We start from the raw sequence: 26,825 nt of genomic DNA on the forward strand, positions 1-26,825 counted from the left end.
TTCCATTTCCCTCTGCTGTACCTTGAGCCATGTTTGGTCCTTAACACATATTGAAAACCTAGAGATCTACTGTTAGCATTTTTGGTTTAAGTAGTCTATTACCGTTTTTTAAAACTACAAATCAGGAGGAAACATCTTTTATTCTGACCCAGGTGTTGACCTCTTCTGGCATTCATTGTTCTTCCATGTAGATCCAATCCCCTTCAAAAGTATTTGGAAAGTGCCAAAGTATTATATACTTTAACCTGAAGCAGCATTTTTTATCACATTTCTAAATTATATCAGGAGTTTAACTCCATGTAATTGTCTTTCTGCCATTTTGGTCATTTCTACATGTTATAAACTCCTTAAAATGATCACTGCTTAAACAGTCTATATTTCTTCATATTTAATCGTACATTCATTCGTCTCCCTAGACGTATACCTTCCTAGTCTTGTGGGTCCATCAGGGATCAACATCCTTCACCCAAAAAAACTTCCCTCAGTTTTCCTGTACTGTGTGCTAGTGAACACCTAACCTCATTCTCAATGTCTGCCCTTTCACTCCTGAAAGGTATTCCTACTGGATACAGAACTCCAGACCGACAGCTTTACCTTCAGCATTTAAAATGTTACTATACTGTTGGAGTGCCTGGGTGGCTTAGTCGGTTAAGCATCCGACTTCAGCTCAGGTCATGATCTCACGGTTCATGGGTTTGAGTCCCACGTCAGGCTCTGTGCTGACAGCTCAGAGCCTGGAGCCTGCTTCAGATTCTGTGTCTCCCTCCTTCTCTGCCCCTCCCCTGCTTGCATTTTCTCTCTCGCGCGCGCGCTCTCAAAAAATAAACACCTGGCTTCTGTCATTTCTGCTGAAAAGTCAGACATCAGTTTTATGATTATTTCTTTGAATTTAATGTGTTCTTCTCCAACGCCACTCACTGCCCAATGTGGTGGCTACTTTTAAGGTGTTAGTTTTTTTGTTTTCTTTTGTTTGAGAGAGAGCATGCATGTGTGTGAATGGAGGAAAGGGGCAGAGAGAAAGGGAGAGAGAAAATCTCAAGGAGGCTCCACACTTATCATGGAGCCTGAAAGGGGAACGACCCCACAAGACCTGAGCCGAAATCAAGAGTCAGATGCTTAACCAACTGAGCCACCCAGGCGCCCTGTTTAAGATGTTAGTTTTTAAGGTAAGTTTAAGCATGATGTGCCTAAACATGTTTTCCTCTGTATCCAAATGTGGATCAGTTTAGACTCTCTACTGAGTTGGTATCTTTTTATTATTTATCAAAAATGATTAGCCATTACATCTTCAAATATCACTTCTGTTTCATTCTTTCTTTTATAGGTCTCTAATGATAAACATGAATTCTTTTTACCATTTCTCACGTGTCCTTTAAAGTCTGTTCTCTTTGACCCCCTCTGCCACCTTGATCAAATTTATTTTTCTCTTGGTGCTTCAATTTTAAGGTAGCTACTAACCTGTCTGAGCTCACTATTCCTGTCTTCTGTTGTGTTTAGCCTGCTGTTAAAACCACCCAACGAGGTTGATTTCAGGCACATTTTTCAATTATACAATATTCCTTTGAGTCTATATATTCCAATTATGCTGAAATTCTCCACTTTTTCCTGTTTTAACATATTATTCATCATTACTTTAACATACCTACATTCTAACTATACAGAAAAAGTGGTAAGATAAGTGATTGTGGTTTTATAAAATGCCAATAGATTAATTAGAATGCTCACATTCTTATGCCCTAGAAAGTTACGTTTCTTATGAAAACTGATACTTCTTACAAAGAAGAATAAAAAGGACATGCTGCATTGCAGCCCAGGTGGGTCTAGAAACAAAGTCCTTACCTTTGCTAAGGTTTTCTTGGAGTAAATGTCAGTACGAAGACCAAAGTTCTGCAAATCAATTGGTTTTTCCTTGTTCTTCTCAGGAAAATTTAACATCTGCTGAGCAGCAGGGACCTAGGAGTCAGAAAAATGATGAATGGCTTTATTAATCTCTACAAAGTTAAGGCGATAGAATTTTTAAAGCACTGTATAATATTGACACGTAGAGAGATTTCAGAATAAATAACCACACCTTTGCCCTACACTTCTAACAACATTTCAACATAGGCAACAGATGTTGCGTATAAGCAACATTTTTCTGCCTCATTTAAATCCCAGAGAAAATCGACAATAAATTTTCTTTAATATGCTACCCCATTTCACAGTGAAGAACAATTTACACCTTAGACTCATGTTATTCCAACTTCAGGCTATATAAAATCTGGTTGACATAGTAATCTTTTCAAGAACATGTGTTTGTTCACTTTCCAAATGTTAGGAAGGGGAAGAAGTTTCATACAGTGTATAATTAGTGTAATATTAAAAATGCCTAATATTAGGTTATTAGAGTAATAATTACAAAAACCAGACTTATAATAATATTTGTGTAATCATTAATTTACCTGAGGTGATCGAAGATGTAGAGGCACAAGCCCAGAAGGGGTATCAGCTAATACATTGAAATGAGGAGTAGGAGGAGGTCCCATTGCCATGGGTCGACTTTCTGGATCCACTTGATAATTGACAAGCCCCCACTGCTCTAAAAAGGCATGAACCCTGGAAGAGTAAAGCTCTGAAACTTAACATCTAGAAACTGTAACTCACTTCATTAACCATCATCACATTTCACTAAAAAAATCAAAACAATAAAACAAGTAAAATGTTCTCTATAGGCTATGAAGCACCACAGAGTTAACTGACAATTTTGGTTTGTTGTATGAGGGACAATTTCTACAAACTCAACATCATGTTGATAACATAACACCCAAAACCTAATACAAAGCCTGATTATTTCCATCACAGAAAGAAGAAAACAAATGTTCACTTAAGTCCAAGGTGAAAAAACTCACACACAGGCCAAATTCAAACCAGGAGATTCCCATTTGATTTGTTTCTTTAGACAGATCTAGTGTAGAGAGCTTATCCACTCTCCAGATCAACCCACTCTCCATCCCTGGTCATTTTACGATTTTACCATAAAATAAAAGATATCAAGTGTAAAATCTTAAAAAGAAGAGAAAATGCCAAGGTATTAAAAATACTCAACCCCTGAATAAAAAACATTTGATTAAGGTATTTTATCAACAAAGGAAATATCCAGTTGGATCAATCAAACGTTAAACAGCAATGAATCAGTAACCACCTGCAGTGAAGTGTCTAAGAAAAAGTCAGGCATTTTACCTCATCACAGCACACACATCTCCAGTCAAGTTTCGCCGACAAGCAGTGCTGGTTAAATATTCTTGGGGGTTTAGGCGATATGTGTCAATCATAAAATTTCGATATGCCAAGTATCTAAAAAGCAGTGGCAAAATTCATAAGGTGAACACACACATCCTTTCAGAAATAATAACTCATAGAGCCAATAATCTTCTGATTCCCTATAACCAAATCCAACAAAAAGTTTATATTCCAACAAATACTATTGAGTGCTTACAGTCATTAATGTAATTAAGGATAATAGCTAATATGCAAAACAACTATTTACTAATATTAACGATAAGTAACAATAAAATGATGAAGTTAATGTAAAGTAACATAGGGGTGTCTGGCTGGCTCAGCTGGTGGAGCAGGCGGGTTTTGTGTTTGGAGACAGGAGTTTGAGACCTAGGCTGGGCATAGAGTTTACTTAAAAATAGATAGGTTAAAATAATAATATGAGCTAATATAAATACAAGCTTGGTCACAGGGGTGAATGGATAAATAAACACCTGGTTATTTATGCTGTCTGCAGAACTACTGTGTATCCACAGTAATTCATTTAAATCTCACAATCTCTCCCTAAGGAAGGGTCCACTATCATCTCATTTATCGATGAAGAAACTAAAGCACAGAGTGATTAAAGTATGTGTCCTAGGGGCTCCTGGGTAACTCAGTCAATTAGGCATCTGACTGTTGAGTTTGGATCAGATTATGATCTCATGGTTTGTGAGTTCGAGCTCTGTGCTGGGCTCCATGCTGACAGTGGAGCCTGCTTGAGATTCTCTCTCTCCCTCTCTCTCTCTCTCTCTCTCTCTCTCTCTGCCTCACCCCACCCACCAAAATAGATAAAATAAAATTTTTAAAATATATACATTAAAAAAAAAAAGTGCCCTAGACCACAAGGCTGGTAAGTGTGGAGCCAGAATTTAGCAAACAGTGTGTGTGGGGGGGGGGGGGGAGGGGGGGCGGCGGCTGCTCTAGAATCCATGCTCTTAACACGTGCTGCCTCTCATTTCTATATTCTTAGTAGAGCCACATGTTGATCTGGCTCTGACAATGGCTATATACCCAGCCAGGCGATGAGTAGAACCCATGAGGCCAAAATCAAAGCCAAAACAAGAACAGATAAAAAAGGAGAGAAAAACTGGGATTCGGAGTCACAGGAGACTTATTTTACAACAAACCCAAACACTTCTGTGACAAAATATTTATTCATTCATTCATTCATTTACTTATTTACTTATTACTGTCTTTTTTAAGCAACAACCTTTTTTTATTGTGAGCAAGAGAGAGAAGACATGTGCAAGTGGGGGAGGGGCAGAGAGAGAGTGGGAGAGAGGGAGAGAGAATCCCGAGCAGGCTCTGTGCTGTCAATGCAGAGCCCAACTTGGGGCCAAATCTCACAAACTGTGAGATCATGACCTGAGCTGAAATCAAGGGTCAGATGCTTAACTGAATGAGCAACCCAGTCGCCCCTCTGCGATAAAATATTTAAAACAAGATTTTAAGAAGCTACAGACCTAGCCACAAAAGAAAAACAAAAGTCTGGCAAAGTTAAGGTGGGTTACATCAGAATAGAAAAGGTACACTGCTCAAAAAAGGTCTAGTATACACATAGATGGATAAATAAAAACCGTAAATTTTCAGATTTAAGCGGACTAAAATGATAAACTGTGCTTTTAAACAGAAGACTGCCAAGAACCAGAAGTATTTACAAACGCTGGCAATTGGCAAATTAGCTAGAAGAATATACCATGTCTCACTAGATGGAAAGACTATCAGGGTTTCTTATGCCAAATCTTTGACTGTGGTGTTTTTGTTTTTTTTTTTTTAATTTTTGAGAGAGAGAGAGACAGAGCATGAACAGGGGAGGGGCAGAGAGAGAGGGACACACAGAATCTGAAACAGGCTCCAGGCTCTGAGCGGTCAGCACAGAGCCCGACGCAGGGCTTGAACTCACGGACTGTGAGATCATGACCTGAGCCGAAGTCGGACACCCAACCGACCGAGCCACCCAGGCGCCCCTGACTGTGGTTTTAAATGAATCCTTACACTTTTGTTATGGAAAGGCTAGAATTATCTAAACTTACAACCTCAAACTATTGTGGACAATCTACTATAAGAAAATATTTATTATTCAATTATCTATATTCTGTCATGCATTCAATGTGGAAAATCACCCTTCCCAAACAATTTAAGCAAAAGACATCTATTTGTGAAGTCACATGAGTATAACAAGCAATGAATTAATACTATAAAGATAATATATGGAAAAGTATTTATAGTATGACAGGTGTAGATTTATTTTGGGGCAAGGGTTTCCAGAAACGTGTATTTAACAGTCACCAGGCAAATATACAAAAATACTTCCCCAAAAGATTCTTCCATCTCCAAAAAGGTTTTATCTCCAATGCAAAAGCACAACAATGCTTTATGTAATTAAGATCAATTTATAGGCAGCTATGTCATCATATCTGGCATTCTTTCAATTAGTAATCATTCATTAAGAAAACAAGATAAAGACTCCACCGTCTCTCAGATTATCATACGTAAATATACATAATCTATAACATAAATTGGGAACTGTTAAGGAGAAACCTCAGCTCATTTTGGTGAATGACTATTACTAATTTCAATCATGGCTGTAAGAGCTCACATGCATATAGTTCAAGATACAAATGGAAGAAGAAAAAATGTAGAAAAAATTCCTTTACAGCATGGAATTCTGTGCGGCTGAGGTATGAACACTGTTCTGCATGGAGTAACATATTTGCAAACTTCCAAACATTAGCAAAAATGAGTGTTCAACTCTTGGTATCAGCTCAGGTCATGATCTCACGGTTTGGGAGATAAAGCCCCAAGCTGGGCTCTGAGCTGAAAGCACAGCACAAAACCTGCTTGGAATTCTCTCTCCCGCTCTTTATGCCCCTCCCCCACTTACATGCTCTCTCAAAATAAATAAATACTTTTTAAAAAAATTTAAAACAATTTGAAGAAACCCCTGCCAAACACATGCAAATTAACAATTTCTCTACACTTCAGCCCCATTCTAAAGTAGTAGTATCAGGATTACATCTTTATATTTCACTCACATTTCTGGAGTCTTGGATTTGTTTTTCCCATTGAAAAATTCAGGAAGAGCACGCCGTTCAATCACGTGAATACTGGGGAATAAAAAACAAAAAGTCCTCTTAAAAAAATAAAATCTTAAAATTTAAGCTAAGTAATTTTCAAAGTAGAACTGATAAATCCAAAAGGCAAACAATTATTATTTTTTTTAATGCTTGTTTTTGAGGGGAGGGACAGATAGAAAGGGGGACAAAGGATCCAAAGCAGGCTCTGTGCTGACAGCAGAGAGCCTGATGTGGGGCTCGAAGCCACGAACTGTGAGCCGAAGCTGGACACTTAACCACTAAGCCACCCAGGCGCCCCTCAAGCATTATTTTAAAAAATCAACTAGCTTGCACAAGTTCCTATGTATGAAGAGCATATAATAAAGGTTTCCCTCTCTAACCCTCAATATGTAACTGTAGTTTTTCTATTCCCATAACCAAACTCAAAAACTTCAATCAACACACTGAAAGCAATACATTTTATGTATTTGACATAACATATCATGACCACATGATGAACCACAAAATACTAAAAGCTCTTTGGATACTGGCCGACGAACATTGTAGCAGCTGGCACAGAAACAAACTGGTGAAGTGAACAACCAGCCAAAAGATGATGGAATTTACAATGATCAGTTTCTTGGGTTTTTCATATCAATGCAACTTTTTTCCAGCCCTCAGAAACTTTGTGATAAACTCTTTTTTTTTTTTTTTTTTTAAGATTTCAGTAATTGGGGCACCTGGGTGGCTCAGTCGATTGAGCGTCCGACTTCCACTCAGGTCATGATCTTGCGCTTCTTGAGTTCGAGCCCCATGTCAGGCTCTGTGCTAACAGTTCACAGCCTGGAGCCTGCTTCGGATTCTGTATCTCCTTCTCTCTCTGCCCCTCCCTTGCTCTCACACTGTCTCTCAGAAAAAGAAAAAAATAAATAAACATTAAAAAAAAAAGATTTCAGCAATCTACTGCCTTTATAAAGATCATAGAACAAGGGATGCCCGGGTAGTTCACTCGGTTAAGTGTCCAATTTCAGCTCAGGTCCTATCTCATGGTTCGCTGAGTTTGAGCCCCACATGGGGCTCTCTGCTCTCAGTGCAGAGCTGACTTTGAATCCTCTGTACCCCCCCCCCCGCCCCTCCACTGCTTGTGCTGTCTCAAAAATAAACATTTATAGGGGCGCCTGGGTAGCTCAGTCAGTTAAGCATCCAACTCTGGCTCAGGTCATGATCTCATGGTTTATGAGTCTGAGCCTCACATCGGGCTATATGCTGACAGCTCAGAGCTGGAGCCTGCTTTAGATTCTGTGTCTCCCTCTCTCTCTGTGCCTCCCCTGCTCACACTCTCTCCCTCTCAAGAATAAACATTTAAAAAAATTTTTTTAATTAAAAATATAAACATTTATAAACAAAGAAATCAATCATAGAACTAATTTTTACTATTTAGGTAAAGGCCCTGATAATTTTGCAAAATGTTACAGATGAAAGCACTATAGAGACCATGTAAAAATCAGGCCTCATGAACTATACAAATGACCCACCTGTGTATCTAGGACAAAGGTTTTGACACTACTACAAATCAATGTTTTTACTGATGACACTTTCTAGTTTCTCAGTGGCTTTCCAGATATGCAACATGTACTGGTTACACAGAGAAGAGCAAATCAGTAATCTATGAATGTAACTAAAAGCATCGTTTGGCTGGTTCAGTTGTAGAGCATGTGACTCCTGACCTTGGGTCATGAGTTTGAACCCCACATTGAGTTTACTTAAACAAAAACCATTCATTCTTGCATTATTTGGGAACATATAAATTGTTTGAACTGGATCTGTACTGCCAAATACTATAAATACAATGAATTACCTGGAAACTTCTAGAAGATAATCCCTAAGACAAATTAATGCTATATATGTATGTGTAATGACTTTCCAAATTTTACTATGAAGAGAATAGCTGTAAGCAATTAATTATATAGTTCTAATATACCTCTCATTGTTTTATTGTTACAGGTTAGGAAAGGCCCACAAAATACAATTTCTATATTCACCAAGAACAAAACACACATGAATGTTTAATCCAAAGAACTTTCTTTTCCTTACGTGCAGGCAGCTAATTGCTTAGGTTCTGAAAATGAGTCAGGAAGTGGGGTATTCAGAATCAGAAAATCTGAGTTCTCCCAATTGTCAAATATGACTCTGAGCGCTTACATGGACACAGTATTTACCTTTATCTACAAAACAGGGGTGTGACACACACCTCCACTATCCACTAGAGCAAGCTTTATGACACACAATGGTTATGATGCAAATGAGTGTTTCTGTAACCTATAAAAACTTACCAAGTTATGTAGTATTAAGACTTTTTTCATTTTAGAGGAAAAGAACACTAGTTTCCTCAAGTGTGTCCTTTTCAACTGTTCTGAACCTGAATATGTAATTATAATTAATAACACTGATACTGAGACACTTCCAAATATAAAAATAATTTAACACAATCAATGTAATGAAGATTGACCTTCAAAGAAGAGCTATATACTTATTGTGTTCCAGCTTCTATTTATTCAAAACATTTAGGAACTGCATTCAGAAATGTTAAAGGCATGCAGATAAGTCTCAATATTAGAGTCATATTTTGTGGTTTTGGAAAAAAATATAGCTCCAAATGGATCATCTACCCTTTTAAATTGGCTTCTAAAGATGTATATATGTCTAAATGCCATGTACAAAGACACACATACATAAAATCACATCTATCCTTAAAAAATGATAATGTATAATTATTGAGAGCAGGCAACAGATCCAAGTAAGACCACAAGATTCTGAGAAAGGGCACCATCCATCACTTAAGCGTAAGTTATATATGTAACTTTCCAATGAAAATACCTTAAAGAAGCTAACTATTTGGAGGGGTAAGTTCTGGAACATACATTAAAAAATAAAAAGCCAGATAAAAATCAGCCTGACATGAAACAGTCACACTTCATAAGTAATCAATAAATAAAATATCTAGGACTAGTTATTTCCAACCACACTCCAATGATGTCAAACGGTTTTGGTAAAAATAACAGGGAAGATGCTGAGGAGAGTGTTTTCTTGAAATGTTTATACATGAAAAGCCTAATGTTAAAAATATTTCCTACTGGGGCACCTGGCTTGTTCAGTCGGTACAGCATGTGACTCTTCATCTCAGGGTCATTAGTTCAAGCCCCACATTCGTTATTAGAGCACACTCACAAAAAAAAAAAAAAAAAAAAAAAAAAAAAAATCATATTAAAATGAAGCCATTACTAAAGATTTTATTTGTAAGTAATCTCTATGCCCAACATGGGGATCGAACTTACAACCCCGAGATCAAGAGTTGCAGGCTCCACCGACTGGGCCAACCAGGCACCCCTAATGTTTCAAAATCATGTAATGAATGCCAATATTTTATAATTATTAAATATTTAACTATTTGCCCATCTGAATCATAACTGATTCTAAATGAATTAAGTCTAAGCTTACAAAATTTTACACCCCCAAGTTACAACACAACTTAGTCTCCATCCCTAAACTGCTTTAAAGAACACATTCCAGGGGAGCCTGAGTGGCTCAGTCAGTTAAGCGTCCGACTCTTGGTTTCAGCTCAAGTTATCATACATAACGGTTCATGGGTTCAAGCCCCGATTCAGACTCTGACAGTGTGGAACCTGCTTGGGATTCTCACTCACTCCCTCGCTCTCTGACCCGCCCCCACTCGCATGCACAAAGTCTGTCTCTCTCTCTCTCTCTCTCTCTCTCTCTCTCAATAAATAAATAAACTTAAGAAAGAAAAAAAAGAACACATTCCAAAGTTAAAATCACTTTCCATCTTCCTTCATCCATCTGACAATGATTAGTGACAAGAGGGACTTGGGCAGAAAGGCATAAGATAACTTCAAGAAGTTCTCCCACACCTAAGTATCTTATTTACAGGTATACATGGCCCACTCACCAGTTATAATCAAACCATGATGCATAACTAGGAATAATAATGTGATTGGTCTGCTCTGTCACATTATCTTCTCCTGGGTCAAGTGAACGACTCTGATCACCTTTGCTAGGATCTTCATCTTCCTATAGAAAAGAAGCCAGAGTTGAGAGAAACACAGAACTACAGAGAGATATGTAACAGCTTTCAAACTTCTGATATTAGGGCATAAAATGAGGCCACTTGATCCAATTTCAAGGATTAGAAAAACAAATTTCAAATAAAAACAACCCTTCACAGTTTTAAGGTACCTTCACAAGATTCCCAGATGACACAGCAGATTTTATTCCTTGCTTTTACAGATGAGGGAATCAACTCAGAGAAGACTCAAAACTTTTCTTACAATAGCTTGCTTCTTGCTTGTCTAGTTTTATCTAATCCTGGGGTCACATATCTAGCTCTCAAGTGATTTATAAGGAGGTGACTCAAAGACCCTAATGAAGCATAATGACACGCTTTCCCCTATTCCAAAGATTCATCAGTAAGTATCTGCTAGCAGCTACATGCACCTTATTCATTCCTCACAGTAACAGCAGCGATTACTACTACTTTTGTGGGTGAGAAAATGATGCACAGAGCTATTAAGTTATAAACAGGGTAGGGGTGCCTGAGTGGCTCAGTCGGTTGAGCATCCGACTTCGGCTCGGTCATGATCTCACGGTTCATGAGTTCAAGCCCCACATCGGGCTCTGTCCTGACAGCTCAGGGCCTGGAGCCTGCTTTGGATTCTATGTCTCCCTCTCTCTCTGCTGCTCCCCTGCTCACACTCTGTCTCTCTCTCAAAAATAAGTAAAGATTAAAAAAAAAAAAACAGGGTAGAATTCCTGAAATCCCGGATTGAGGGCCTACACTCTTAATCATTTTCACTAATAAAAGTCAGCTCTGATTTTTATCCAATTTACAGAGGTTTTAACTAATGATTCCACCTGAAAACCTGGCCTGGCTAATACAATAATTTAAAAATCACTGCTGTGGGTCAAAACACAAGAACATTTCTTATGCTTCCAGTAAAAAATAGTAATAATTACTTCTAAATAATATCATGTAATACAAAGTTTGTATTCAAATGGTTCCAATTAACCCAAAAATGCCCTTTATACATTTTTGTCCCCAAATCAGAACCTAATCAAGAAATCCATATTAAGTGATATTTGCATCTCTTCAGTTACCTTTAATCCCTGCCTTCCTCTGGGGGTGTATTTAATGAAATTCAAAGGTTTTAAAACTCCAGACCACACGACTTGTACAATGTTTAACAATTTCTATTTATCTTATTGATTCTTCATAATTAACTTGCAATTAAACATTTTTATCAAAAATATTACAGGAAGTTAAGTTTTTTGACACTCAGATGTTTTCCAATTTTGTACAGTTAAATCTACAACCTTTCATCTGTGTTTTTACTGTTTTTATTCTTATGAAATTCTTTTCTATTAAAAACCAGTTCTACACTTTAATTTCTATCTTTAACTTCATTCAGTGTAAATATCTGTGCAGCATTATTTGAAGTGAGGATCTAGTATTACTGCCTAGAAACTTAAGACAGTAATTTCCTTAAGATCAATGAGTATAGAAGAAAGGTAATGTTTGAAAACCCCAAGGAACTCTGGTTGTTACTTAAATGATGGTGAAACAAGTATGCTAATATTGATGACAAAGGTAAGAAATGTTATCTCCCAAATCAAGGGAGCTAGTAAAAAATATGTACATGGTTAAAGTGGTTTTGAAATGAAGGTTTCACAAACTCAATTAGAACACAAAATATATCCTTTATTTAGGAGAGAATGGCACTGCAATTAATAAAGGCCAAGAGGGTGCACCGGGGTGGCTCAGTCAGTTAAGTCTCCGACTTGGGCTCAGGTCATGATCTCACCATTCATGAGTTCAAGCCCTGTGTCAGGCTCTGTGCTGACAGCTCAGAGCCTGGAGCCTGCTTCAGATTCTGTCCCTCTCTCTCTCTCTGCCCCTCCCCTGGGTGGCTCAGTCGGTTGAGCGTCCAACTTCAGCTCAGGTCATAATCTCACGGCTCGTGGGTTCAAGCCCCACACTGGGCTCTGTGCTGAGTGCTCAGACCCTGGAGCCTGCTTCGGATTCTGTGTCCCCTTCTCTCTCTGCCCCTCCCCCGCTCATGCTCTGTCTGTCTCTCAAAGGTGAATAAAGATTAAAAAAAAAAAAACTTTTTTCTTAATAGATAAAAAAATAGATAAATAAAGGCCAACAGTCTATGGTTTAATTATCTGAGTAAGGAAACGCACGGGATGGCATCGTGGGACGAGGTGTTACAGTAAATACATCTAACAAGTTTTGGGTTCAGTTATACAACAGACTTAGCCTTGGTTTCAAAATGTCCCCTGCCCCTGGCATAAACAAAATCTCCTATGCCAATTGTTTGGCTTTTTATTTGGGTCTCTTTCACTACCACATAAGAGTATTTACACAAAATGATGACATATTTTATAAATGTAACATTTGTTAACGATTTTAAGTAGTTGGTTAACTGAAGAAGTCTGATTTAAAAAAGAAAATCACAGAGGTGCCTGGCTAGCTCAGTCAGTGTAACATGCAACTCTTGATGTCAGGGTTATGAGTTCAAGGCCCACACTGGATAAGGGATAACTTAAAATTAAAATCTTAAAAAAAAAAAAATTAAAATCATAAGAACAATTCAGATGAAGAGCCTTACATAGAGGAGTTTCTTGAAATACTTTTCAGGGCAATCCTGTCATAAATAGGTTCATTCCTTGAATGTATAAAAACAATAAATGTCAATTTGGGGGATTTCTCTCACTCAATGAAAAAGAACTATCCATTTTCAGCAAAGGAAGAAAGTTATTTCAGAGAGATTAGGGATTAGTTACACTTATTAATAACACAAACGACAGTTTGAATGAACAATGGGCCATTTACTAAAAAGAAAAGTAAAATCCTGCCTTAAATCCAACACCTTTCAACAGCATAATTATTGATATGTCTCCACCATAGAACTGATCAAACAGGAAGCAGCTGACTGTAATGGCTCCAAAAAGGTTAAGAGCATGACCAAAAGCTGTACTGGCTGTGGACTGAAATTGTACTGATATAAATGGAAGGGAGAAAATCAAGGCAAGGTATGGTCCCTGCTCACCTGTACCATCGGATAACACCTGGAACACTGCACTCAGCTCTGATTACCACCTTGCAACCAGAGCTATAATGGAATTGGAAATTAGCATAGGAGAGACCCTACATGAGAAGATAGAAATTTCCTTTTAAAAAGTCTTAGGAGTCGAGAAAGACAAATTATTTCAGAGATGGGTTGAAAACAAAAAATTAGAAGGGCCTCAAAATTGAGTATTTCTAAGGCACTTTCAATCAGTGTTTCTACTGCTCCATACATTGAACCCTTAGATAGCTACTTTTGCACCAGGCGTAATTAAATTGTTACCTTTCCTCCTGTTGTGACTGTTTCTTCATCCTGCTCATCTGCAAAATCAAAATATACAATTATGTAAAAATCAGGTATATATGCTCTTTGGATTACTTGGAAACTTCAAGATAATTTTTAAAACTTTATATAATTATTACTAGAGAGGGAAAAGGAAAGAAATAAAACATTATTAAAGCAAACCCACCTCTAATAATTCAGTAAAGTGATACTGTACACAGAAGCACAAAGATGAACAGAGCTTCAAGCATTAAATAATTAAAAATTTCCAACAACAGGGAATTTATAATTAATTACTGCTTAGGCTACTAATCTCAGTTATGATCTTGCTAATAAAAGGTAAGGGACTTGATTAGGACTCTAGCCACTTGAGATTTAATGAAACAAAGTAATGACATTTTGGATCTCAGAGGAAATGAGTTAAGAAATGAGGAGTAAAGAAAAGAGGTGAGAATCAATCACTACAAAGTCCTGGTAAGAGTGTTAATACCTTCTGAGGATAGAAGACTCCAAAACCTAAATGCTGGCCTTGCAAAAGAACAGGAATAAACCCAAGTATAATTTAAACCAGGCAGCTGATTTCCACAGCAAAAAGTAAAAGTGCCAGTGTGGACATCTGTTTATATATTAACTATTGCTGCGTTTACATGACAGTGGCAAAGTTGATTAACTGTGACAGAGACCATGTAGCCCCTACTGTATAAAATACTAGCTGGCCCTTTCCAGATAAGTATGCCAACATCTACATTAGAGAATATAAAAAGATCAGTAATACATGAACAGTTAGTACTCAAACGTTCAACCATATTCTATAGAATGCCTCTACTATGTGTCCAAATGCTAAGGACACAATGAAAAACAAGAAAAGGTCCCTGTCTTCATTGAGTTTACATCCCAGATGGGAGTGGCAGGAGACTAGAGAGAAAATACACAAAAAGATTTCAGATGATGAAAGCTGGTATACAGAGAAAAACAAATATATTTTAGAGAGGGATTGGGTGGGTGAACCCTTCTAAATAAAGAGGGAAGAGTCTCTGAAAAGGTAACATTTTAGCTGAAACGTAAGGGAAGGACAAAAGCATTCCAGGGACAGGAAGCAGCCTGATCAAAGAGCCTCAGGTAGGGACGAACCTGACACCTTCACAAATCTGAAAGGTCACTATGAGCTTTGAAGGCTGGGAGAAATGAGCACAAGAGCAGAGTGCAGTGACACAAAGCACTGGCACTAAAGTTAGACCTAGACCGGAGTCTGTGCTCTGCTGCTTAATAGCTTTATGTTTGGAAACATTACCGAACCCCTCTAGGCTCACTTCCTCATTAATAACACAGGACTGGAGCACTTGGGTGACTCAGCCAGTTAAGCATCGAACTTCAGCTCAGGTCATGATCTCACTGCCTGGGAGTTTGAGCTCCATATCGGGCTCTGTGCCGATAGCTCAGAGCCTGGAGCGTGCTTCAGATTCTGTGTCTCCCTCTCTCTCTGCCCCTCCCCTACTCAAGCTCTGTCTGTCTCTCTCTCTCTCTCTCAAAAATAAATAAACATTAAAAAATTATTTCTTTAAAAAAACATAACACAAGACTAACATGGTTTTACAATGAAATGTGAACATATGTAGAATGATACCTGGCAGGTACTTAGGCAAAACAGAGATGGGCACTGTTGTTTGATTTCTAAGTTAGACAAACAACTGCTAGCAGGAATAGGAGATTCACCATGTGGTAAATAACTTATGGTCACCCAGTTCTGCACAGGGACTACTTTTCTAGGAAGTGACTAACAGTTCTAAATAAGGTTGTCAAAATGAATTTTTTGTTCTTTGGATCTTGGTAAACCCCATGATAACCAATTTTTCACTAGATGGTGGTAACACAACTTAATGATCTCTCTCTGGTCAAAACATACCATTTAAATTTAGTTTGACAGGGGCGCCTGGGTGGCTCAGTCGGTTAAGCTTCCAACTTCGGCTCAGGTCATGAGCTCATGGTTCATGGGATCAAGCCCTGCTCTGTGCTGATAGCTCAGAGCCTGGAGCCTGCTTTGAATTCTGTGTCTCCCTCTCTCTCTGCCCCTCCCCCACTCAAGCGCTCGCTCTCACTCGTGCGCTCTCAAAAATAATAAACATTAAATACAAAATTTTAAATAAATAAAAATATATTTAGTTTAACAGATTTCTGTCCCAGAGGTAGTCTTGGTACCCAAAGGAAATTGACTTCTGCTAATACTAAAGTAGGAGGGCCACCTGCTTATGGATTCCTAAACAGTACTCATAAATGTTCTCTTCCTCCTTCTAGATGTGGACAATCACACTCTCATCTCAGCCCCTGGATCTGGACCTTTCAGTGATCTCAAGGAAGGAAGGAAGGAAGGAAGGAAGGAAGGAAGGAAGGAAGGAAGGAAGGAAGGAAGAGAGGGAGGGAGGGAGGGAGGGAGGAAGGAAAGGAGGGAGGGAGGGAGGGAGGGAGGGAGGGAGGGAGGGAGGGAGGAAGGAAGGAAGGAAGGAAGGAAGGAAGGAAGGAAGGACGGACTGGGGATATTTAGCTAGGTGACATGTAAGGCAGAATATGGACCAGTTAAAACAATAAACAACTCTGTGAAGAGGAATTCCCAGTTGATGAATCAGTTACCCTTGACACATGGTTCAGGTTATATCTAATGCAGAAAGCCAGATGATTAAGTGATACGTGGAAAAGCCTGTTGGTTCCTAGATGAGAGGCCAGGACAACAATTTAAAATTCCACAGACTCTAGCTCTCCAGCTGCGATGAGCAGCATCTTCAGCCATAACACCCCTGCTGTGTTAAAAAAAAAAAAAAAGAGCTCTTATACCCAGCACTGAAAGTTTTAGATCCAATTGAAACTTCTATCCAGTTCTTAAAACTGGCTTCGATTTGACTACTTTGATAAAGTCCATTAAAAAAACACTCTCATAGTAGCTCCCATTTTTAAAAGGACAATTGTCTACGCTCATAAAACTACAGATTGATTCCTTTTTAGGATGTATAATTAAAAAAACAGAAACTATCAGGGCTCCTGGATGGCCCAGTGGGTTGAGCATCCAAGCCTTGATTTCGGCTCAAGTTATGGTCCCAGGGTCATGGGGTCAAGGTAAGCGTGGGCTTGTGCTAAGCGTGGAGCCTGCTTAATATTCTTGTGTGCTCTCTCTCCCTCCCTTCCTCTCCCAAGCTCTCTAAAATAAAGGTAAAATAAAATAAAATGGGTAATTAAAAAAAAAAAACTATAATTCTATTTAACAAACTGTCCCAGTAAAGAGTATCCAGTCTTAACAGTCATTTACTCTGTCACATTACAGAAAACATTAAAAGTCTATGTATAGCTAGTTTTGTTTTCTTGGCCTTTGATTCAGTGGACAAGTACCAGTTGTGGAATAGACAAGCTTATAGAAAATGGAAATTATTAATAGTTATTAATATTCTACTAAGAATGTTAAAAGACAATTAAGATAGAAATGTTCTGACAGCATTTGTTTCATTTATTTTGTTGACCTAACACCAACTTTACATAAACTGTCATCAAGATAATTTTCTATTTCTACTTCTGACATCAAAATTTGGACCTGATGTTCAATGATAGGCTTTAAGCCAGAAAAGGAGGATATAGTGAAATGAAGTAAAAAAAAAACAAAAAACAAAAAACAAAACAAAACAAAACCTCACTACCTACTAGCTGCCATCAAGAATCTCTGTAATTTATTTGAAATACAGAATTCACTTAGTGAAAAGATAAAGAAACTGAAGTTTCATTTTCCACATAAGGAGACCTCAAAAACCCCTTTCAGGTGTAAAATTCCCTAAAGTCAAAAATTCAGTATAAATTTATAAATATATAAATTATATAAATCCTGAAAACACTAGGTTCTCCCTTAATTTTTACAAGTGAACAGAGAAACTGAGATCCATATACAATTCTCAAAAACAAAGATGTTTACAACCACCTCTACTTTTTTTAAGTGGAACAAATGACTACGTTCCTCTCTCCCACCCTCCAGCACATCCAAGGACCATGATGTCCTCATAAAAATGTACTCTGTATAATTTGTAAATACTACTATGAATGGATGATAGGATTCTCATTTTATACTATTTAGCCAACTAGAAGAAATACTTTAGGAAACGGAAGTATTTAAGAGTCAACAGACTTAAAAAAAAAAAAAAAAAGGCAATAGACTTTTGCTCTAAAGATGCAAAAATCAGTAAAGAGTAGAAAAAAAGGATCACAGGAATTTAAATTTCCTAATATGGCAGCAAACCAAACTAACAGTGGTGCTAGGGTGACCACGGTCACTATCTGTGCTGGAAAGCATAGCAACTGGAAGCAACATCTCTCAGGAAAGGAAGAATCATTAGAGGATATGAATCAATAAGAGAGACAACAACACAGAAGTGTACAGATTGTTTGGTTTTTACCTAGATCTGCCACAGTTCCTCCTTTAACAGGTGTATTTTCACTATCTTTCTTTGGGTTCACTAGAAAGAAAAAAAAGAGTCATGATTTAGGGGGAAAGTTCTACTTTTTTAAAAGAAGAAAAAATAAAAGATGATTAAAAAGTACATGAATCTCATTGCAAACCACCACCATCCAGTGTTCACCTTCATGAAAAACTGTAAATCTGATGAAAAAAATACTAACACTTAATATAAGACTGCCATTTTGCAATTAATTACCCAAGCATCAATTTTTTCATGATAAAAGTACACAATACACAAATACAGAGAGCAAAACCTGAAAAGAACCTTTCAATCCCTTCCCCCAAAGTATTTTTTATTACATTTTCTGTGTGTTTGTGGATTCCCATTTTTGTGCCATTCATTTAGGTAAATAAACTCAGGGAGAACTGATAACTATTATATATCTCTGTAAACTTCAAAACCTATATGAGGGGTTTAGGGGCTCCTGAGTGGCTTGGTCAATTAAACATCTGACTTTTGGTTTCAGCTCAGGTCACGATCTCACAGTCATAGGATCAAGCCCTAGGTCCCACTCCATGCTGAGCGTGGAGCCTGTTTGAGCTTCTCTCCCTCACTCTTTGACCCTTCCTGTTCATATTTTCTTTCTCTCAAGGTAAATAAATAAACCTAAAAAAACCCACAAAACCTGTATGAGGGGTTTAAATCTTACAGCTCTGTTATCCATACTGTGCTTCTTCCTTAGCATTCTACCCATGTCATTCAACTGTGTGCCTATATGACCATTCCATGTTAAGTGTTTTTAGTTACATTTATAGTCAAATTATATACAACTATTTCATTTAAATGAAATGAAATGAATCTACTGTGTCCATGGATGGGTCATACATAAGGTAACCAGCCCTATATTGATGGCAACTGTTGTTTATTTTCAATTTTTCACTATAACATAATCCACATCCTCTTACATTCATCTTTTTTTTAATTTTTATTTTATTTTATTTTTTTTGAGAGAGAGACAGAGTGTGAGCGGGGGAGGAGCAGAGAGAGAGAGAGAGAGGGAGACACAAAATCTGAAGCAGGCTCCAGGCTCCGAGCTGTCAGCACAGAGATCAATGCGGGACTTGAACTCACAAGCTGTGAGATCATGACCTGAGCCAAAGTCAGACGCCCAACTGAGCCACCCAGGTGCCCCATCTTACATTCATCTCTAAGCGTGCCTATAATTACTTAAAATGGGCTCTGAAATTAAAACTGGTACTGCACATACACATTAAAATTGAACAAATAAATTGTGTTAAGTGGCTTCATTATTTTATACTTCTACCAACAGCAGCTGAAAATACCCACTTTCTCAAAACATTAGTACTCTGTGAATCATCTATTTTCTAAGTCTGGAAAAACTAATAGATGAAAAGTGTTACTTTAATAATTTATATATCCTTGATTAAGAGAAGTTGAACATCTTTCCACACATTTAATGGCCCTGAAATTTGATAAAATTACCAGTACATAAATACTTTGCCCTTAAATACGAATCAAAAACACATTGAGATACCACCTCACACCGGTGAGAGTGGCTAACATTAACAACTCAGGCAACAAGAGATGTAGGCTAGGATGTGGAGAAAGAGGAATCCTTTTGCACTGCTGGTGGGAATGCAAACTGGTGCAGCCACTCTGGAAAACAGTGTAGAAGTTCCTCAAAAAGTTAAAAATAGAACTACCCTACAACACAGCAATTGTACTATTAGGTATTTATCCAAAGGATACGGGTGTTGATTGAAAGGGGTACATGCACCCCAGTGTTTTTTGCCAGTGCTATTGACAACAGCCAAAGTATGGAAAGAGACAAAATGTCCATCGACTGATAAATGAACAAGATGTGGTGTAGGGGCGCCTGGGTGGATCAGTTAGTTAAGCGTCTGACTTCAGCTCAGATCTGATCTCATCATTCTTGAGTTCAAGCCCTGTGTCGGGCTTTGTGCTGAGAGCTCAGAGCCTGAAGCCCACTTCAGATTCTGTGTCCCCCTCTCTCTCTGACCATCCCCCACTTGCATTCTATGTCTCTTTCTCAAAAATAAACATTTAAAAAATTTTAAAAAAGACATCACACACACACACACAGAGGAATATTACTAGGAGATCAAAAAGAACGAAATCTTATCATTTGCAACAACATGGATAGAACTAGAGTATACTAAGCTAAGCAGAATAAGTCAGAGAAAAATATATGATTTTACCCATATATAGAATTTAAGAAACAAAACAGATGAACCTAGGGGGAAGGAAGCAAAAATAAGATAAAAACAGAGAGGTAGACTCTTAAATACAAAGAAAAAACAGGGCTGCTGGCAGGGTGTTGGGTGGGGGTATGGCCTAAATTGGTGATGGGCATTAAAGAGGGCACTTGTTAGGATGAGCACTGGGTATTATATGTTAGTGATAAATCTCTAAATTCTATTCCTGAAATCATTAACACTATATGTTAACTAACTTGGGATTTAAATTTTAAAAATAAATAAATAATAAAGTAGGTCTTCCAGTGGGGAGGGGAGGAATACATATTTAGGGTTCGAATTCTTTGTTAAATGACTAATGAATATTTCATCTAAGGCTAACACTTGCATTAAGTACATCAATATTTAGAAGTTTACTTAAATAATTTTGTTTTTAAATTTGGGACTTGAATCCACCTGAAGCTTAAATTCTTATTTATTTTTTTTTAACGTTTATTTATTTTTGAGACAGAGAGAGACAGAGCATGAACGGGGGAGGGTCAGAGAGAGGGAGACACAGAATCTGAAACGGGCTCCAGGCTCTGCGCTGTTAGCACAGAGCCTGACGCAGGGCTCGAACTCACAGACTGCGAGATCGTGACCTAAGCCGAAGTCGGCCGCTTAACTGACTGAGCCACCCAGGCGCCCCTTAAATTCTTATTTATGACACAAAAAAGAATACAAAATTTTTCCAGATGTATTTATGCAACTGTTTGGTCTTTTCCCACAAACTGGCACTGTGAAAGTAACAGTAAATTAAATTTATAAACAAATATGGATCTACAGTTGAACCAACCATTCTACTCCACTAAGGGATTCAGCCATTCCTGTGTCGAAATCATATTCTATTCATTATTACAGGTTTATAGTTTAGACAGTTATCTATTAAAACTACCACCACCTTCTTAGTTTTTTTTATTTAAAATAAATATTTCGGGGGTGTCTGGCTGGCTTAGTCCAAAGAACATGCAACTCTTGATCTTGGGGTTGTGAGTTTGAGCTCCACGTTGGCTGCAGAGATTACTTAAATAAATAAACTTAAAAAAATAAAATAACGAAGGGTGCCTGGGTAGCTTAGTCAGTTATGCGCCCAACTTTGGCTCAGGTCATGATCTCACAGGTTTGAGGGTTAAAGCCCCGCATCAGGCTCTGTGCTGACAGATTGAGCCTGGAGCCTAAAGCCTGCTTCAGACTGTCTCCTTCTCTCTCTCTCTCTCACCCTTCCCTTGTTCAAAAAATCATAATGGCAGACTTATGCCCAACCACATCAACAATTCTGTTACATTTTAGTGGGCTTCATATTCTAATTAAAAACAGAAAATGTGGGGACATTTGGGTGGCTCAGTCAGTTAATCGACCAACTCTTGATTTCGGCCCAGGTCACGATCTCACGGTTCCTGGAATGGAGCCCCACGATGGGCTCTGAGGTGACAGTAAAGAGCATGCTTGGGATTCTCTCTCCCTCTCCCTCTCTCTCTGCCCCTCCCCCACTCACTCTTTAGGCATGCATGCACACGCTCTCTCTCAAAATAAATAAATTTGAAAAAAAATGTGGTGAGAACAGACTTTCTAAAAAATAATAAACAGATTTTAAAAATGTGTTTTTTTAGGAGAATAAAAACAAGACAACAATATCCTGTTTAAAAGTGATATACTTTACATAATCAAAGTGAAACTAACAGGATGCAAGAGAGATGTAAGTCAGAAATCTAAAGTGTAAGAACAGGGGCACCTGGGTGACTCAAGCATATGACTCTTGATTTCGGCTTAGGTCATGATCTCACCATTAGATCAAGGCCCACATAGGGCGCCGCGCTGACAGTGTAAAGCCTGCTTGGGTTTCTCTCTCTCCCTTCTCTCTGCCCCTCCCCCATGCGCACACAGGAGAAGGACAGAGAGAAATAACTAAACCTTAAGATAAATATTTATTAATAAATAATGAATTTTAAATAAATAAACTTTAAAAACTAAAGTGTAAGAACAAAGCTGTGTAATTTACAGAACTGCTATATTGGAGCTGAGTACATGAGGACTAATACAAAAAAATGTAGAAGTAAAGAACAGTGTGGTTTGACGAGCTTTATTATTACCAGAGAACCTGGCCTTCAAGACAAGCACTACAATGGCACCTAGAGACACACAACACAAGAGTCAGTTCATCAGGAGGACATGATGGTACTAAATGTATATGCCCTTAAGTAATAGAGCTTCAAAGTATATGAAAATACATAAGAGAAAAAAAATTCACAGGAATCAGAGACAAAAACAGACAAACCCACAAATACAGTTAACTAACATCCTACTCCCAATAACTGATTTAAATAGATTAAAATGTACATGGATAAGTGCTCCACCTTCTCATATGTATATTCATTCTACCAGGATTTAAGAACAATTAATTTTATTTTTTTTTAATGTTTTTATTTATGTTTGAGACAGAGAGAAACAGAGCATGAGCAGGGGAGGGGCAGAGAGAGAGGGAGACACAGAATCCGAAACAGGCTCCAGGCTCTGAGCTGTCAGCACAGAGCCCGACGCGGGGCTCGAACTCACAGACTGTGAGATCACGACCTGAGCTGAGGTCGGACGCTTAACTGACTGAGCCGCCCAGGTGCCCCAAGAACCATTAATTTTAAAGTATTGCTAAATTTAGAGAACTTTTTAGTCACAGTGTTTTTCTCAATAAGCAGCAAAAGTACACCAAAAGATTGTGAACCAGGTAATTTCATAAACATTTTGACCTTGAAAGTCGGTAACCAGGGACACAGAGCAAGAAATGATTCATTCCAAAGCACTGCTAAGAATGATTAAATCACACTAATACTCTCATAGTCTAGACAGAAGAATACAAACCATTTTTTGGAAGTACCACTTCCTCTATGTTGGGTACTGGTGTTGGGTCTTCCATGTCCTTGGTAAGATCTTCTTGCTCATCTTCCTCTTTCTGACTTCTGCGCTTCCCATAAAGACTAGCTTGGCTAAAACACACAAGGTATGTAAACATGTAAATAAGAATGACTATAGCTACTCATAGCAGACAATTTCAAAGGCTTTACCTCATTGTTATAATCTATGCTCAGAATTGCTTTAAAAGACAAATAGAAATTAAAAAAAAAAAAAAATTAGGTACATTCCCAAATTACATCTAACCAGCCAAAAGGAAAATAAAGGTTATTGGGCATAAGAAATGAGTACAGAAATCCTACGATACAAATTGCAGACAGCATCCTAAAGGGTTTTAAATTAGTGTAATAAAAGAACATCTGCTAAGGATATACGGCACATACTTTATCTCACATCATAAACAATCACTTACATAAGAAATTTTCTCAAAGATACGTATAACCATATTTTCCTAGCTTTGTATCATCCAAATATCAGGAAATGCAAAGTAAAATCACCTAGGATGGTACTATTTTTTTGTAAAAATTGCTATTGCTCTTTCTTTAGTTTATTTCAAAACTAACATATTCCAGAAAGCAGATTAGGGTTCAAACAAGAATGGAATAATTCCTTACCTTGAGGAATTACACAGGATACAAGACAGAAATTATCATCAACCTCCAATAACACGATGTGTACCAACACAGAGAAATAAAAATATATTTTTTATAATAAATAAATAATTAAATATTCCAAGAAAATAAGAGTTAATCAGGATTGAAGGGACAATTAAGCTAACTTGGAACTCTAACAATTCACCAAAAAGTAGGCAATATTTCAGGATGATGAATGAAGGCATAAAGGTATTAAGAAATAACCTGTTCTGGGGAGGAATAAGCAGGAACCCTGAGCACACTGGCAAGTGAGAAGCAGTGGAGAAAGAAGTGATGGGAACACTCAGTGGGCCAGCACGAGTCCTCACACTGCTGAGAGAGTGAGCAAAGTTCTCTTCTAAGAAGGAAAAGATACTGGAATAGATTAGAATCAGGTATATAGGCAAAAATATTTTTAAAAATTTTAATAAAAACTCCATGACAATTGTTTAAAAGTGTATGAACCTAAAGGTGGCAGGGAGATAAAATATGTTAAAAAAAAAAAAAAAAAAAAAAGGAAGAAAAGAAGCAGGGAAGATCAATAAACAAACATTAGGAAAATAAATGTCAGTGTTTTTTTGCTAAAGGAACTTACAATGAAACTCAAATGCCTGCTCATGAGGGGACAGATGTATTCAGTTGAAGGACATACACACATCTATCTGGAGACTCAATCTGGTGGGCTTTACACTCAGAGGGGAGGATCACTATGAGCCTCCTAGACACCACGTCTTGGTTTGGTGACCACTGGTGTCCTGGCACTGCACCTCAGCCCTTAAGTGGGAAGAAGGGTACATCGATTTCAGGCCCAGGAACACCTGGCAAAGTTGTGTGGCTTTCTTCACAGGGCTATCAGGGAGCTCTGAATTCTCTGCACATCAACCATAAGGTTCAGATTAGAGATTTAAGAAATAAGGTTACTCTCATAATAGCTAAAGAAAAATCTATTTTTGTGAGTTTTTTATATCATAGTATATTTGACAAAATGACAAAACTTAGACCTTTTTCACATCCCTAGAAGATTCCAGGCATAGTTAACAATGGTTCCGATAACCCTACCCTTCAAGAAATAACATGATTCAAGGCATGTTCTGGGCATAAAGAAACGCTAATTTAGCCACAGAGTCAGTAAGAGGAAGCTAGTGGAAAGAAGATACAAAATACATCTTTACAGTCCAGTCAACAGCCAAAAATTTAACCAATTTATAATCACATGAAAGCATAAATTTTGCAAGCTGTCATTTTCTAAGACTAAAATTATTTTGAGCCAGACAAGCCTGAAATTAAGTATCTACTTAATATATAAATGTTAAGTATTATCTGCCATTTATTAAGTATCTATTTCAGGCCAGAACCTGCACAGGGGCTTTAAAGTCTCACTTAATCCCCAAAACAACTTATTCAACAGAAACCAAAATCCCCACTCAAGCAAGATTTACTAAGTACAAATGTGATGCCCTGAACAAGGCACTACGTTGAACATGAAATGGACATAGGTTCATTTCCTCTAGGAGTCATTCTGATCACAAATAGGACAGGTGGTAAAATGAGAGACACTAATTTCTTGGTGAAATTAATGAATATATAATTTCTTAAATTCCTTACCAGCCACATTGCTCAATATACAATTAGATACAGAAAAAAGACTGTATTCAAGGTGCCAACATCAGATGGCCATCTTACAAAGGAGATGAAGAAAGGAGAAGGAAGAGAGAGGGGAAGAAGAAAAGGAAAGAAAGACAAAGAGCCAAACAATCTACCCTCAGACCTTGATGGTGATAGAATTTAGTTGAAAGGATACAGGAACAGGAAGCTGAGCGTCCAGCTTTGAATCCTGACTCTAAGCAAAAATCTCTATGTGACCTTGGAAAAGTCACCTCTCTACCCTGAACCTCAATCCCTGCTTCCTAAGATAAAGATGTTTATGATACTTCAAAGATCCCTTTCAGTTTTAAGATTCTGTACATGGTTTCCACTCTAAGCTGTGAACCAAACCTACAATCCAGAAGCCCAAGGTTTATCGCCTTCCCACAGCTAGCCCAGAGAGAGAAAAATGGGTTCTCTCTGAATTTGATCATGGAATTGGAGTGGCTATATTTTAAATACAAATTAGATATCATAGCATGTTTTCTGTGGAATATAAAGTTAAATAAGTGTGTGTGTGTGTGTGTGTGTGTGTAAGACGCACTATTATCCAGCCATAAAAAAAAAAAAAGGAAATTCTGTTACTTGGGACACCAGGAATGGACCTTGAGGTCATTTTGCTAAGTTAAATAACTATGAGAAAAATAAATACCATATGATCTCTCTTATATGTGGAATCTAGGAAAAAAAATCATAGAGGGAACACACTGGTGTTGCCAAAGGCAAGGGGTGTGGAGCATGGGTGAAGCTGGTGAAAAGGTATAAACTTCCAGTTATAAAATAAATAAATCCTGGGGGTGTAATATACAGTATAGTGGCTGCAGTTAACACTATATTGTGTATCTGGAAGTTGCTAAAAGAGTAAATCTTAAAAGTTCTCATCACAAGAAAAAATTCTAACTATGTGTGGTGTTGGATGTTAATTAGACTATGATTATGTCACTGTACAGATCTCCTTGAACACAAGGTGCCTTAGCATAAATACAACATAAGATGGCCATCAGATAACATCTGACAAGATGAGCTGCCTAAGTCAGCCAACTTCCAGTATAAATGTAAGTCAGCCACCTTCCCTTGAGCAAAACTTCCAGTATAAATGTAAAAATGTGGAACATCCTTTAGAGTTTGTTTTAATGCCTTCTGAGTCACGCTGCAGTTCTTA

General features: G+C 37.7%; 1 protein-coding gene across 4 annotated transcripts in view; it reads right to left on the minus strand.

Moving 5' to 3' along the window:
• Positions 1-26,825, minus strand: part of SMARCC1 (SWI/SNF related, matrix associated, actin dependent regulator of chromatin subfamily c member 1) — a 201,888-nt gene that overhangs the window by 88,420 nt on the left and 86,643 nt on the right. For all 4 annotated transcript variants that reach the window (XM_042978828.1, XM_042978827.1, XM_042978826.1 and 1 more), the window contains exons 11-18: positions 23,337-23,461; positions 18,205-18,264; positions 13,781-13,818; positions 10,321-10,442; positions 6,333-6,404; positions 3,220-3,333; positions 2,442-2,595; positions 1,840-1,953 (exon numbers count right to left, since the gene is read on the minus strand). In XM_042978828.1, the coding sequence (XP_042834762.1) occupies positions 1,840-1,953; positions 2,442-2,595; positions 3,220-3,333; positions 6,333-6,404; positions 10,321-10,442; positions 13,781-13,818; positions 18,205-18,264; positions 23,337-23,461 (799 nt within the window). The remainder of the gene's footprint in view (positions 1-1,839; positions 1,954-2,441; positions 2,596-3,219; positions 3,334-6,332; positions 6,405-10,320; positions 10,443-13,780; positions 13,819-18,204; positions 18,265-23,336; positions 23,462-26,825) is intronic.

This window comes from Panthera tigris, chromosome A2, assembly GCF_018350195.1.
Source record: "Panthera tigris isolate Pti1 chromosome A2, P.tigris_Pti1_mat1.1, whole genome shotgun sequence".
NCBI lineage: Eukaryota > Metazoa > Chordata > Mammalia > Carnivora > Felidae > Panthera > Panthera tigris.